The 15,143-nt window shown below is 39.1% G+C and overlaps 1 protein-coding gene across 2 annotated transcripts in view; it reads right to left on the bottom strand.

Moving 5' to 3' along the window:
* The window catches only part of cobl (cordon-bleu WH2 repeat protein), a 59,364-nt gene that overhangs the window by 15,488 nt on the left and 28,733 nt on the right, over positions 1-15,143 (bottom strand). For both annotated transcript variants that reach the window (XM_053327434.1, XM_053327435.1), the window contains one exon: positions 1,829-2,438. In XM_053327434.1, coding sequence (XP_053183409.1) covers positions 1,829-2,438 — 610 coding nt within the window. The remainder of the gene's footprint in view (positions 1-1,828; positions 2,439-15,143) is intronic.

Below are 15,143 nucleotides of genomic sequence, written 5' to 3'. Positions count from 1 at the left end.
TAAGATATAGAGAGACATGCAGAAAGGGAGGAAACAAGAGAAAGATAAGAAGAACCTGAGGAATTGATAAGTGGGAGCGAGACACAAGGACTGTACTGTCATGACCTATGATGAAAACCAGCTCCACTAGTTCCTGTACTTCACCCATGACATGCACGCACACACACACACACACAGTCTTTCACCAGACTGCATACGTCATTTCTGACAGTTTAAGTTTCGAAAGTTGATGCATTGTGACAGCTCAGTTCTCCAGGGCAGACATTCAATCACTTACAGGTAGAAAACCTCCACAGGCAACTTCTGACTGTCTCACTTCTTGAACACAAAGAGATTTTTTTTACCATGGCAGTCAAGAGTTCACTGATCAACAGTCAGCTTCATTTCCTTTTAACATAAATATGTTATGTTAAAAGGGGAGTGAAATTGTGATGTCAGTTGGTTTAAATCAAAATTGTCCTCACTAACTGAGTAATTGATGGAACATTTAACTGTAAAACTGTGATCTATAGCATAATGTATACCTAACATAGAAAATATATAGATCTCATTATAGCATCATTGCCCCTGGGGCTTTGTGAGATGTATCATTATAAATATTCATAGCTGTCATTTATAGGGGTTTGATGTGATCTTGCGAGACTAAAACATTTTTTTCTCGTCGAAGGAATATTGTCTCGCGAAGCTGTAATTAAGGGGCGCACAAAAAAAAGAAAAAAAGAAAGACGATCGGTTTTCTATCGCTCATTCGCATGTCATGTCTTCTTTTTATAATGTCACGTGTGGATCATTAACCTTGTTGCAGCTTCTACCTGTTGAGAAGATCTCAGTCAATAGTATGAGATGAGGAGAGCAGCAGTGGTAAGTTGACCTCAGGTCTAAGGAGCAGGTAAATCTAGCGCAGCTAAAGTAAAATGAGTAACACTACCAAATTATAACACCATTTTTAATTATGTTGTTCTACTTGTGTATTTATGTGATACAGGATTTGTGCAATTTACTTTTACTTGTGTGTGTTTTTTATTAGCAATATGTAATAATGTTGTGATAATTGGATTCTTTATTTAATTTATATTTATATATTAGAATTGTTTCTACTCTTTATAATTTACTTTTTGGTATTTCTGATTGTATCTAACTTTTGTATTTATGGTTGTTATTTCCATAAATACCAAAATTATCCATCTATAAAATGTCTATCTATATGGAGAAACCTTTTTTTTAGAAAGTAGAACTAAAGTGATTCATTACAAGATGATTAGTTAAAATATTTCAAAATGCAACTGCATTATTTCCAAAAAAATTAAGACCACTTTATCCAGGTACCAGAATAGCACAGATTCTGAAGCTGTCCGTCTCCTTAACACTCCAAACATAGCACTGCAGGCCACCTGGCAGTTTTAAATAATTGTTCAATAGAGCAGTTTTTAATGCACTTGAAAAACTCTATCTGGTGGGTCGTTTGATGTTGCTGCTAATTTCCCTACAGGTGTTATCTTAGCAAAGGTGTTTTTATGTGCTGGTTTTTATTTTACCCATCTATTTTATGCTTTTATGATTATTTTATGGTTTGGATATTATCTGTTTTATACTTTTTTAATGTATTATGTGCTTTATGAGTGAGTGGTTTTACTATTTTTGGCTGTTTCTATTCTTGTTTCAGTGAGCTCAGTAAGACAAATTCCAATCAATCATGTTGACATGGCAATAAGTGAATCTTGAATAAAGATTGTTGCTTATTAAAGCTGTGTTAGAAGCTTTTTTTTTGTACACTGCTGTGTTGCGTGTTTTTTTGTTGCATGGGTTTGTTTGTTTTTTAGATATTTACCCATTCCACTGTGTCTGTTGTTTTCAACTTCATCCATTTTCAAGTTGAGGGCCGACTCAGTCTCCGACCTGGAGCTGCTGGCTGAAGTCACCTCTTGATTTAATTCGGTAGCCACACTGCTGACCATTTCCGATTCCTCCATTCTGCTGCTGGAGCTTTTCGTAGTGGGCCGGACCCGCACAGACCCGCTCACTGTGCTGCTGGTGAGGCTGCTGCACTGGGAGCCAGTCTGATCTGGGTCAAGGTCTGAGTCGTCAAGGCTGTGACTGAGTTCAGAGCTGGAATCCTGGGCAGCTAGGCTGTCAGTGGTGCTGCTGCTTGGGGTCGGTGAGCTGGGGGTTGGAGTGGCAGCGTACACAGGTAGAGGATGGACTTCAGTTTTCAGGGGGGCTGGTTTCACTGTCTGTGTTACAACAGTGGTAGTACAGACTGTGGTTGACTGTGCCCCCTTAGTGCGAGTGGCCGGGGTAGGTGTTTCAGTTGCATGGCTGTCAGGGCTGGGTGCAGTGGAAGTTGAGGTATCGTCAGGGCCTGGAGTGGTGGAAGATGAAGAAGGAGGAGGGGCTGGAGCCTTTCTTTTCCTCTGCTGGCTTTCTGAGCCAAGGCCCATCTGATAGAGAATAAGTAAAAAAAAAAAAAAAAAAAAAGGGAGAGACAGTAGAAGGTGAATTTATGTGAGCACCTTGTGCATGTGTGTATGTGTGTGTGGTCTACCCATAAATCAGGACTGAAGTGGAGTTTACTACTAAGTAATTAAATCAAGTGGAATTCTGGCAGCCGCCTGAGTCTTCAAATCCAACAGTGCCAACATTCCTTTTAAATTATCCAACAACAAGACCTACAATGTCTAGCAGTGATACACTTAATTTGATGCAGTGGTATTGTGATAGTACATTATGATACGTGTATGTAACTGATGTGTTTCTCATAATTATTCAAGGGAACAACAAACATTAAATGTAAGCGTTAAACTGTTTCACTGAATTACTTATGATGGTGAATCACTGATCACCTTATGGGTGAAGACCAGAGCAATTTTCAAAATGAAAAAAAACACAAAACAGCATCTCAAACACAATTATTGGCAAGGACCAACTTAAGCCACTTAGGCAAGAACTCAATGAAAGGAAAAAAGTAAAATGATATCAAATGACATTCAGCTCAGTAGTAACAAGTGATTCAACAGAAATCTGTCATGGGCTGCGTCATGATACTCTACTTAATTCTTAAATACCATTTTATGTTTTTCATAAAAGAAAAAAAAGGAAGATTCAGACTGGTTTTGGAGAAATTTGTATTGGATATAAACTTTCAGGAGTGGAGGATATAGGAGAAAAGAGTGAGAAATACAAAATAGGGGGAGATAGGACACAACTATTAATCATCTACAGATTAAGAAGTGGGAAACTATCTGTTTTATTTAATAAGGAGATGCGACCATTCACATATTTCTATGCAAGCTGATCTCACTATCTATCCATTTCCAACTACTGCTACTGCATTTTCTTCACTCAACACTCAACAGAAAACATTCCTGGAGCTGCATGTAGTGTTGCATCACGCAGCAGGACAAGAGAGAGATCAGGCCACCTTGCCTTTCTGCAGGCACACTAGGTTCACACATGTGAACTCAATGAACTTGCTGCATGGCATGCTATGGAAATCCAAATGGCCCCCCTACTGGTTGTCTTTCACTTTCTTGGTCTCCTGCTTCTCTCCCACTCTGGCATTCATACATACATGAATATAGACATACCAGTGGATGTGGGCCAAAGTTGAAGCTGAAATGGATGACTGAATTTCCTATGAAGATGGGTGTATGTATGTGTGTGTGTGTGTGTGTGTGTGTGTGTGTGTGTGTGTGTGTGTGTTTGCATGTGTACAAGTCTGTTTGTGTGTGTGTTCCCTGTAGAGTGAAACATAAGACTGCAGCCAAGCCCTGATATGAAAGAAAGAGAGCTGTGGCCTCAACACACGCGCACATGTACACACTTTTCTGGGTGACATTATGACCACATACACATTTGCACATATGCACACATGAGAAGGAACAGTGCATCTCATATCTCAGGCTGAGCCTTGGTGTATGGATTAGGGGGTTGTTAAGGGTTGCAGGGTTAAGTGTGTGCTACTCTCATGGGCTTATTGGCGCCAGGACTGGGAACATAGCATGTTCTTAAGATTGTTAGAGACTGCAGCCAATATGTCTGTAAGACTCACAGGTCTGCATTATGCTGAGTATGTCATATGTATACACTTTGTTTGTGTATTGATTGTTGAATGTTTACTCGGAACCCACACAGTCACACATCACTCCTCATCAACAACAGGCCAGTGGAGGTAGTCAACAGCACCAAGTTCCTGGGGGTGCAGATAAATGACACTATGTCCTGGTCTCTTCACACCGAAGCTCTTGTAAAGAGAGCTCAGCAGTGCCTGCACTTCTTGCGCCGGATGAGGAGAGCACATCTCCCCCTTCCCATCCTCACCACTTTCTACAGGGGTACTATAGAAAGTATTCTGACCAGCTGCATCTCTGTTTGGTCTGGAGCCTGCAGTGCCTCAGACTGGAAGTCCTTGCAGAGAGTGGTGAGGACAGCGGAGAAGATCATTGGGACTTCACTTCCTCCCATCCAGGACATCACACAGAAATGTGTCTGACCAGAGCTCAAAACATCATCAGAGACCCCTCCCACCCTCACCATGGACTGTTCTCCCTGCTGGCCTCTGGGAAGAGGTTCTGCAGCATTCATAGTAGAACAGCCAGATTCTGCAACAGCTTCTTCTCCCTAGCCATCCTAGTAATCTCTCCTCCTATGCACACACACGCACACACACTTACAGTACACACTCACAATGGACGGTTCCACGGACTATACAAGTTTACAGACTACTGCTGTGAAAATATACTATGCAATATATATACATACATACATACATAAAAAAAAATATATATATATATATATATATATATATATACACACACAGTGTTTGTTTTTTGTTCTTGTTTTGTTTTTTAATTTCCCCTATTTTATTGTTTTTCATTATAAGCACTTTTTAATATGCTGTAATTTATTTAAACAGTCAGTATCAACTAGATCCTGACAAGTCCTGGCACCACAAGTACAGGCAAGTCATGTTATATCAAATCAGGCAATCAAAGCAGTAACAAAGGACCTCATTCAATAACACATAAATCTGTGCTTCAAATGTATGTACGCAAATCCAGGATTTATCAGTATGTTCTAACCTGAATTTGTTATTAAAATTTTAGAGCTGTAGAACAGTCAATATTTATGCAATATAAACACTGTTTTACAACCACAATTGATTTACTAATTATAAAATTCATATCTAAAATGTTGTAAACCATTATATTATCATCATAAATGTAATGAAATTATGAATATGTTAAAATTGTTTAGATGACATTAGTTTATACTGTATATCAGAGCTTCCTTATTGGAATGTGACAGTGATTAATTAGCCTGTCAGATTTGGCCGTGATCTGTACAGCTGATTAACCAGCAGCCTGTTCAGTGTCCTCGCAGTCTGACAGGTCCGTAGTGGCACAGGGAGCGGCACTCTGCTTTTGGTAAATCACGGCCTGTTGTGGACAGAGACAAAAAACTATGCACACCTGGCCCAGCAGTAGAGATTTATTTAGATAAAGTCCAGTGGTGGTGGTGCAACAGGTGTGCAGGCTGTATACAGGATTCACTATCAGACTCCATACAGTTGTGCCAATTATACTAATTCAATAACATAAACTTAGTTTTATAAATAAAATTGACTAACGCACACATCATGAGTCTCAATGTCATTTTTTTAAAGATTTATTTTAGCCATTTTTGCCTTTATTTTTACAGTAAGTGGCAGAGAGTCCAACTGGAAACAGGGAGAGAGAAAGAGGAGAATGACCTGCAGCATAGGTTTCTGGCCAGATTGGAATCAAGATTGCTGCACTTATGTGGCATGTGCTCTAACCACTTATTAGTGAATGAGGCCCAATGTCAAATGAATTCACTGCATAGCTGTGTAAATGAGCAATAGCTTCATGATGGAGAAGCTCAAAATAACTTGATAGAAAGGCATAGTACATCAATTAAAGACAGTAGAAGGACCAAATCAAAATATGTGAATACACAGAGATCCTACATGCTCTTCCTATTCATATTTACCAGTTCTCAAATTGAATAGTTGTGCAGTAGCTCAAATAATGACATAATACATTTTATTTAAGTAGGCTATCTCATCAGGTTGACATTCAGAAGATAATGCTTCTCACTATCACAGGAACCAGATTCTGTGGATTATATTCTGGTGCAATAAATATCTACCGGGCTAATATACTGCAAGACAGAGATAACTTTCCACACCGTTTATCCACTTACTACAAGACACACAACCAACAGGTCAAAGGAGGGCCATTTATTTCTGATAAGACCTATTAACTGCTTTCCTATTTTCTGCTGTGTTTTTGCACCTGTCAGAAACGGTCCCAGAAACAGCGCTCAGACTGGAGACTGGTTGAATTTATCATTTGAGGAGTATGATAAGCTGCACTAAAGATATTGTATTTTTTTTCTTATTTTATAATGTTATTACTAATATGTTAGCATAACTAAGCTGAACAGTACTACATTACTAACATTTTCTGGTCAAGATTTAACACTGTGATCATTAGATTTAACTGGTCGGGAGAGAGCATCACACCAAGCATGTTGGTGCACATCCTGAAGACACAATTATGATCTATAAACATCCTTCTTTGTTGTCACACATAATTTTTCTTCTCTTATTCAGTCTTGTATACGCTCTTGTTAAAAAGTTATTGAAACAACACAACATAGGTGGACATGGTCATATTTTAAAGGGTATGCACCTTCATACAAAGGCGCATAGAAGGCCATGGCAGGATAGTCTGGTGTGTCCATTAAATTTTCCACTCTATGGTTTGAGAGGCAAAGGGCCCCATGTTGGAGCATGTTGATCAGATAGGGCCACCCATGGAGGCTTCAACCTGGTGGCGTGACCATTCATCAGTTGTTTTGAAGCACTCTTGATGGGTGAGGGGCTTTTGTAACAGGGCAACATTACAGTGCTAATGTGGAATGTGAAATGGCGTATGTGCGTGCATGAGAGGGGGTTACGGTGCGAATGTGTGTGCTTGTGCATGTCAGAATGCATGAGTACATCCATATATGCATGTGTTTGCGCAGATGCATGTGTATGTATGTGTGTGTCAGAGATAATAATAGAGGTTGAACTGTCTCAACACCGCGAGGTCACAGAGGTCAAAACATCCTAACAGTAGGCTAGAGGACATTTAGTGTGTGTGTGTTGGAATGATTGTCTGAGTTTGTTATAATTAACATGTATGGGTGTGTACAATGAAAAGAATTACATGTCAGAAGTCTTAACAATGTTTGTGAAATAAGGGAGGGGGGTGGGGGATGGGGGGGGGATGGAAGAGGCTAGCTAAGGATAAGGAGACACATACATGTCTGACCCAGTTCCATTGTCATCTACTTTGTCCTACTAACCTACTCTTTGAGAAATCAAATGTTTTCTTCACCTTTTCCCTACATTTATAGTGATGTCCATATGCACAGGGGGGTTTGGGGACAGAGCAATCAGAGGAACGTATCACTAATAGTAGTAGTAGCAGTAGTAGTAGTAGTAGTAGTAGTAGTAGAAGAAGAGTAACATTGTGAGTAATTTGTCCACAATAAATAAAAACTGGAAACCATGGCAACTTTTAGTAGGGATGTCCTAATCATCATTGCCAGTTTGGGTCCTTTATTATCGAGTATGGTACCTTTAGTAATTTGAATGTTTCCTTACTGTAGGTAAAGTCTACATAGATTCTCTATATTAATCAGGGGAAAAAACATATATGATAAAAATAAATGTTATATCTGATTTAATATACTAGTAAGACCTAGAGGACATTTTGAAAGTATACTGAGATTACAGGCACTAAGCTGTTACAGTGTAATTGCCAATTCTGTTGACTTTCAAGGTAACTGTGGTGACAGATGGTAATATATCCATATTTTCTTTGTTGCATAAACAGTTTAGACAAAGGCGCTCTCTCTCTCTCTCTCTCTCACACAAACACACACACATGATCAACAACGAATAGTTTGAGACTGACACAAACATACATTTGCTTCAATTGTTTGTCCCATCTGTCCTGGTTGGTTACATACACAAGATGTTTTGACAGCTTCAAGTGCAAACAGATCCTGTCCTACATATTCTACATGGCAGGGTGACATACTCCCCTATTCCTGGCCCCTAACTCACACTTTAACAATCTTCAAGGTCAGTGCATAAGGATACAGTGTCTACCTATATTTCACTCACCACAACACAAGATCAAGCAGACATACAGTACATTGAACATGCAATATATTAAAATAAATAGTGTTACATACTATTTTGAGGCAAAGATAAAATTGTAAAGGTGGGGAACAGAATTCAACATTACAGAATTCAACATTACACTTGCACTCCATCTAAGAAGGTTCAATGTACAGGCAGACGACAATCTGTTATAGTGTTAAAGAGCTGAAAACTGGTCAATCCAATATTATAGAACATATTATAGTTTGATTCTGTTTTTATATCAGGGCTTTTTCACGTTAGATTTTTTTTATCTTCACACAGCTGCCAAAATTGTCAATGACATCTTTTGAGGCCTTTTTGAATGGATGTAAAATGCACACTGCCCTTTTACAGACAATGCACCAGCTGTTTTCATCTGTAGAGCAAATTAACAAAAACAGCAGCTCTAAAGAAAGAATGGAGGATGTGAGATGAACGGAGGAAGGGCAGCATGTTTGCTTTGGCAGCTGTAGCCTCCTCCTTTCTTCACTCCCAAGTGATTCAGAAAATGATGTTTTGTTCCTCCACAAAATGTGGAGAGATACAGTAAAGCCATGTGGCAAATGGGCAAACATCCTTGTCTACATCCTTCAAGACCGCTATCAACATCTCACATTTGGAACAACCGGGTTGCCTTCCTTCTTTCTGTTTTTCACTGCTTTGACTGTAAAAAAGGTAAAAAAGGCCAGCAGCACCTTTTCTGTCTGAGGAAGCTGGCTACGTTCAGTGTTGATAGCCCCCTGATGACTTTGTTCTACAGATCTTTTATTGAGTCGATTTTTACGTTTTTCTTCTATCTGTTGGTATGCTTCTCTCAATCTAAAACAGAAAAATGTAAGGTGATCAAAGTCTGTAGCAGTATCACAGAAAAGTGAGCTTGCCTCTGGGTTCCAGCTTCAAATACCCATTAGCCAAAACAAACAGACACAAACACTCATTCATAGCCTCAGCCATTTCACTGCTAGACTCCAATAGAAAAAAGTGATATTAGCTTGGCCACCCCACCATGCTTGGTAAATATGATGTACTCTATGTTTTTACTTTTTACTATGTGTTGTATTTAATTGCCTCAGCCGTTCCTGATCTTGGGTTATTGCTGTTTTTACTGCTGCACAACCAATTGCCCCTCTGGGGACAAATAAAGTCCTACTAAATCTGTCTTACTTTTACCCTCCCTTGTTCTTTTGTTCTCTCACAGATTCTTATCTGACCAAGGCTAGGGCCGTCTAACCACAAATACAACGGGGACTTACAGCAATGAAACCCAACAATAGTATGGCTGACCTTCTTTGTTTACGCTGTTAAGTGGAGGGTGTATTTATCAAATGAAACTGCGACCAGTCAACAAGTGTTGTAAAAGAGACAAAACAGAGGGTGTGCAGCATAAGAAAAGCCGATATCAAAGGGGGACAAAGGGAAAAAGAAAGATAAAAAAACAGATGGATAGCATTAGAAGAAAGAAAGATAAAAAGATACAGAAACATAACAGTACTGATCCAGTAGAAATGTATGTTTTATCTGGGTGTTTGAACCAGATCTGTGCATTAGAGCAGATTAAAGTTAGCTACCGTTGGAGACAATTACTGAACTGATGGATGGCTGTGAAAAACAAGCCTCCCACTGCTGCCAACTCTATTTTCACAAAGTGACAGATCATCAGGAAGAAAAAGGTAGTCAGCCCGATCAATCATGAAGCCTTACAGACACAGGCAGGAATGCAGCATACACAAAAACTAATTCATGCAACACAGAAAACTAAGGTGACAGTTTTTGGCAGAAAGCTCAGTCTGCCATATTGTTTAACACACATGTTCATCTGCATAAAAACAATGCACACACATCTGCACACATAGAGACCTGGCAGCAATCCAAAAAGCACAACAAATGTATAGTTTGAACCAAATTAAAAAAACTAAAAAAAACAATAAGCACTGCAAACGGCCGATATTAAGATCCTTTCAGCAATCATGTGACATTATCAGTTCTGTCTTGGGAAGCGTGCCCGTTCCAACGTGCCTGCTCAGAACGCACCGATTGCTTGGCCTCCAACCGCTACTTCAACACATAGAAAAATACAGTTGATGTGAGGCTTTGTACTTTAATAGTAAATGCATGTTTTTTCTCAATTCAAGTAAAATAATAGCTTCATTTAAAAATAAAAGAATGTGCATCCTAAAATAAAGTGGATTGATGATACTGGGCTCTTATATCGTTCCTATTTTCTGTGCCTTCAGTTCAGGTTTAAGTGGGTATATTTGTGCTTTGTCTGTAGTGGTTACATAACATAACATTTGTTATGTGATCTGCCTGTGGATGTATTTTCTCCATTTTGCGTATTAATGTACAGTCATTGTGTATTAACACCCTGTGCAGACACAATGGTTCAGTCACTGCTGCTGCTGATACATACTGCTCACGCTATGTGGTGTCTGTAGTGTCGCTTAACAATTTTGAAGCATATTAGACAAATTGACGTTATGCTTATTTTCTAGACACAGGGTCAGACTGTCCATTCTTGATTAAAAGCTCTGTCTTCGCTGTCTACCTTCCTCTCTTTAGAGCATTTTTCTCTGACTCATGTTACATCTCGTCTTTTGTCTCTCCCTGACATGTGGGAGTCAGCCAGCAGAGCCCTGAATCTCACTGATGGCTGGTGTATTCAAAGTTTATTAATTTTAAATGTACCACGTGTTCAAATGGCACCAAATTCAACACAGCACTCCCCCTTTTCTCCAGCAATGCACATGCCAAGTGTTGATCAGATGAAAGGTTCAAGAGATACATGAAGGACAGACAGACAGACAGACAGACAGACAGACAGAGATTCCTTCCTTTATATAGAAAGACACCGTTGCAACAATGTTTAAGCTACCATGGTTCATTTGTGTTCTTTCAACTGAGAGACGGTCATCAAATTTTAATTTCCACATCAGGGTTCACTTGTCTCAGTGAACAGATGTCATGTGAATTATGAGTTTCTCCACATGTCTCCTCTCCTTGCTGCCTTACGTGTCTTTAGGTTTCACAAAAAAAAGGATAAGAAACAATCATGTATTGTACTGGATGAAATAGAGATTATATCTGCTCAATCATTTAGTGATATACAGGGGCAATGAAAGTGGAATAAAAACTAAAAGTCAACATTTAGCTGTGGTAAGTAATCCACTTTTACATTTGTAAACGTTTCTTACAGACAGCCTGCTTACTGCTGCTGATCTCTTTTCTTCACCCTCTTTAATCCTGCATGTCCTCTGTTAAACTTTTATCCAGTCCTTCTTCTACAAGGTGAGGGTGGCACTAAGGGCATGCAAACCAAATTTCATGCTGTACTGCATTTTGGAAATACGACCCCAAAGCTTATACATTGTTAATGTTGCACAGCGCAAATGCACAGATCTAAAACCCCTTATAAGGCCTGATGTTACCTCAGTATGACTTCCTGTCTTTCTCTGACCCTCGAAGTCACTCAGTTTCTCTCTTTTGTTTTTTATCCTCTCTCTCATTCTCTGCTTCAGTTGTTCTGTCTTTATCTTTCATTCCACTTGCACACGCAACAACACACAGGCACAGAAATGCACTTTACTCAAGAAGCACCTTCTGTTAGTGAGCAGTGAAGCAGAAAGTGCAGGATTCCTCTGAACTCCTTTATCACAAGAGGCAATGTAGACATGGCTTCTGTTCCAAACCACAATAACAGACTGCCTATCGCTTTTTGGAGAAAAAAAAAAGAAGAAAAATAGCCTAAAAACAAGGTCTTATTTCTCTGAACTCAATGTTCCAAAACATAATTTAATTCAGTGCAGCTCCCATAGAGAGGGACATAGATTGTTGATTTGTTAAACTGGAGAAACAAAACTGTAAACTTCTGACTTTTAAACTCTTCCTGGAATATTGTATCATCTGCTTTTAGAGTCCTTGCTAAACCTATTCTCATCCATTATTATTCTCTGTAAACTTAAATAGAGATGTTAACCTTTCTTTGGTGACAACACTCTGAACTCAATCCATACTGTGTGAATCATACAATTAGAATGAATATGCTATATGACATTTTGTCAAAATCCATCCTAATAACACAATTCTCTTTCAACTTAAAAAGTTGTTGCTGTTGTATTTAGCTTATGCAGAAAAATGCATAACTACATTTAAAGGGGACAGTTTGTCAAATATGTCTTAAAACAACAGTGAGTTGCCCAAATGAACACTGAAACAGGTTTTCCTCGTCGTAATCATTCCTCTTGTTCATACTAGAATTCACTAGATCCCCTTTAAATGCACTTTCAGTGTAAATGATGGGGGCCAAAATCCACAGTGTGTCCACACAGTCATTTTGTACAAATATTCATTAAAACATTTATCTGAAGCTTAAATGAGGCTTCAGCAGCCTGAGTTGTGGATATCTGCCACATTCACAGCTTTTTTAGCATGAAATCCCTTCTTTGCTTCATATTTGCTGTAGATATATTTTCACATTGTTCAAAGACATTTTTGCAAAGGAGGCTCTTACATTTTAAGTGCATGATGAAGGGATCTTCTAATGGCCTATAAGAACAGGAAGAATAATTATGGTAAGAAAAAAATATTTCAATGTTCATTTGGGTACCCGAGTATTGTTTTAAGAAGATTAGAACAATTGTGAGCCTGTCCTTTCACATTAGTTTAGCTTCAATTCTTAGGCCCTCTAAAAAACTGTCAAGAAAGAGTGTAAGGGACCGAGTCACAGTGCAAAATTATACAGCAAAATTTCCAGTCATCCTAAAGTGATCATTTATGATAGATGGAGAAGTTGTAAATAATTGCTCACTTGTCTTCTTGCCTTAGCATGTGGCCCTGAATTTGAACCAATATTGCAACATTTAGTCTGTTATAACAAGATTCTGACCCTCCTAATTTTGTCAATGATCTCAATCTAACTATGTTCCTGATATGATTTAAATGACCACCTTCAGTGATCTCTGCCTCTCCAAAGGTCACTTGAAGCATTCAGCTTCATTATAACAATCTCATCATCCTCAAAGCTTATATCATGATGTCAGTGTCCATTACTGTGTCTTACTGTGTCTTGTAAGTCACAATTAGTTGACCACCTAAGCTTGCTCAGCACAGAGGGAGGTCTGTAATGAAGAGTCATTGGGAGCTGGTTTCAGATGACCTGCTATTTCGTGCTTAGTCCTCTCTCTCAAAACACACATACGGATACACATGCATGTTCTCACACTGTGTGCACAGACATTAGCTAAAGAACATAAGCTTAGTAGACTGTAACACAAACCGGCATGCTGAAGAATTGAATGTTTTTGAACGGGCATGGCAAGGTCTGAGTCAGCAAAATACAACAAATACAACATAAACAACTGTGACATGTTATGATTGTATGTGTGTGTTCTGCAAGGCGACCTGGCCCACTTCCAGGCCATTCCTTGTGGACAGACCTGTAGCTACACTATTATATTTTCGAGTTCAACAAATAAAGGTGGAGCATGACATCTGTTTTCAGAAGGGTTTTAACTTTTTGATGATACTGTGTTCCTCTACTGACAAGCAAAGTGTGCTTATTGTTTCTACTGTATCTTAATCACACCTCCAGCAATTACAGATCGAAATTTCATGCAAATGTAAAGTATAACTTGGACTCTGCTTGTGATCTGATTTGATTAGACTCTTTAAAGCCCATGCCCCTGAGAAACTGTCCTGCTAAGACCTGGCTGCTAAGACATTCGTCACTGCCATGAAACTTAATCTGTTTTAATCACATTCACACAACAAACACAGGCCCAGCACGCTGTTGATATTTGAACACCTCACACCTCCGTTATGTCCTCAGATGATGCTGGCTAATCACAGAAATGCACCTCTTTTCCATCCATCCATTCATGTAGTTATCATCACGATGACCGTCTAAATGTTTACAAGCACAAATATTAAGTCCACTATTCTAAAGCATTTCTGTTTTTACTGTGCACAATGTTTGGAAAACTCTATCACTTGTTGACCCAAGGCTGAACTGTTGATAAGACCACCAGAGTACATCGACTGCCTGTCCTCAATCTCACCGGCTCCACAGGCATCACTCGAAAACCGAGGTGAAACATGAGAAGTGTCCTGCACCACAGCATGACCTTGCAATGTGTGGACGTGTATGAATATACATGAGACTTTGTGTTCAGACAGGGTAACAGTTCAGAGAAGGCATAAGAGCGAGATGGAGAAATCTTTTATTAGATCAGTCATCAAGTCCTCAGATGACCTTCCCGACTCCATTCTGTGTGGCTGCCCTTCTGACTTCCAGTGGTGTCTCGCTATTTCAGCTCTGGTGCCTGTCATAACTCTCGATATGACAGGTGGACAATTTGCAATACTAAAAATACTCAAAACAGCTATAAGATGCCTCTTAATACAGTCGCTATGCCCTGCAAACATAAGCACAAACATCAAACATCTATAATTAAGTTAAAATTAAAGCTGTAAAGGAAGGACACAGACTGTTAGCTGGCAATAAAAACTAGTAGTATTTATACCTCTTCAAATGGTCCATTGGTAACTAAAATGAACAGTGATCCCTGTGCATTTATGTCTAGTGCTTATTACAAAATGTTTCATTTAAGCTTGTGTTTTTAGCACCCCCAGCAATCCTTAGTACTCTCACCACACAACATTTCTCAGAACTGTTTTCTGCTCCTTTATACTCAGTTCAGTTTACTTAATTAAGCCATAAATGATAACAGCATCTCTGTGTTCTCTATGCTGTCCGGAGAACAAATTTCCTCTTGATAGCATACACCAAGAACACTCACTCCTCCAAATAAACAAAAACTATTATCAGAGGGAGGGAGGATGTTGGTTGCTAAACAACATTTCCCAGCATGCCGCCATAACACTATAATGAGACCGCAGGGAGCTGTTGCTGTAATGTAGACGATAC

The sequence above is a fragment of the Scomber japonicus genome, chromosome 10, assembly GCF_027409825.1.
Source record: "Scomber japonicus isolate fScoJap1 chromosome 10, fScoJap1.pri, whole genome shotgun sequence".
Taxonomy (NCBI): domain Eukaryota; kingdom Metazoa; phylum Chordata; class Actinopteri; order Scombriformes; family Scombridae; genus Scomber; species Scomber japonicus.
The sequence above is the reverse complement of the archived record's forward strand: the minus strand, read 5'-3'. Positions and strand labels throughout refer to the sequence as shown.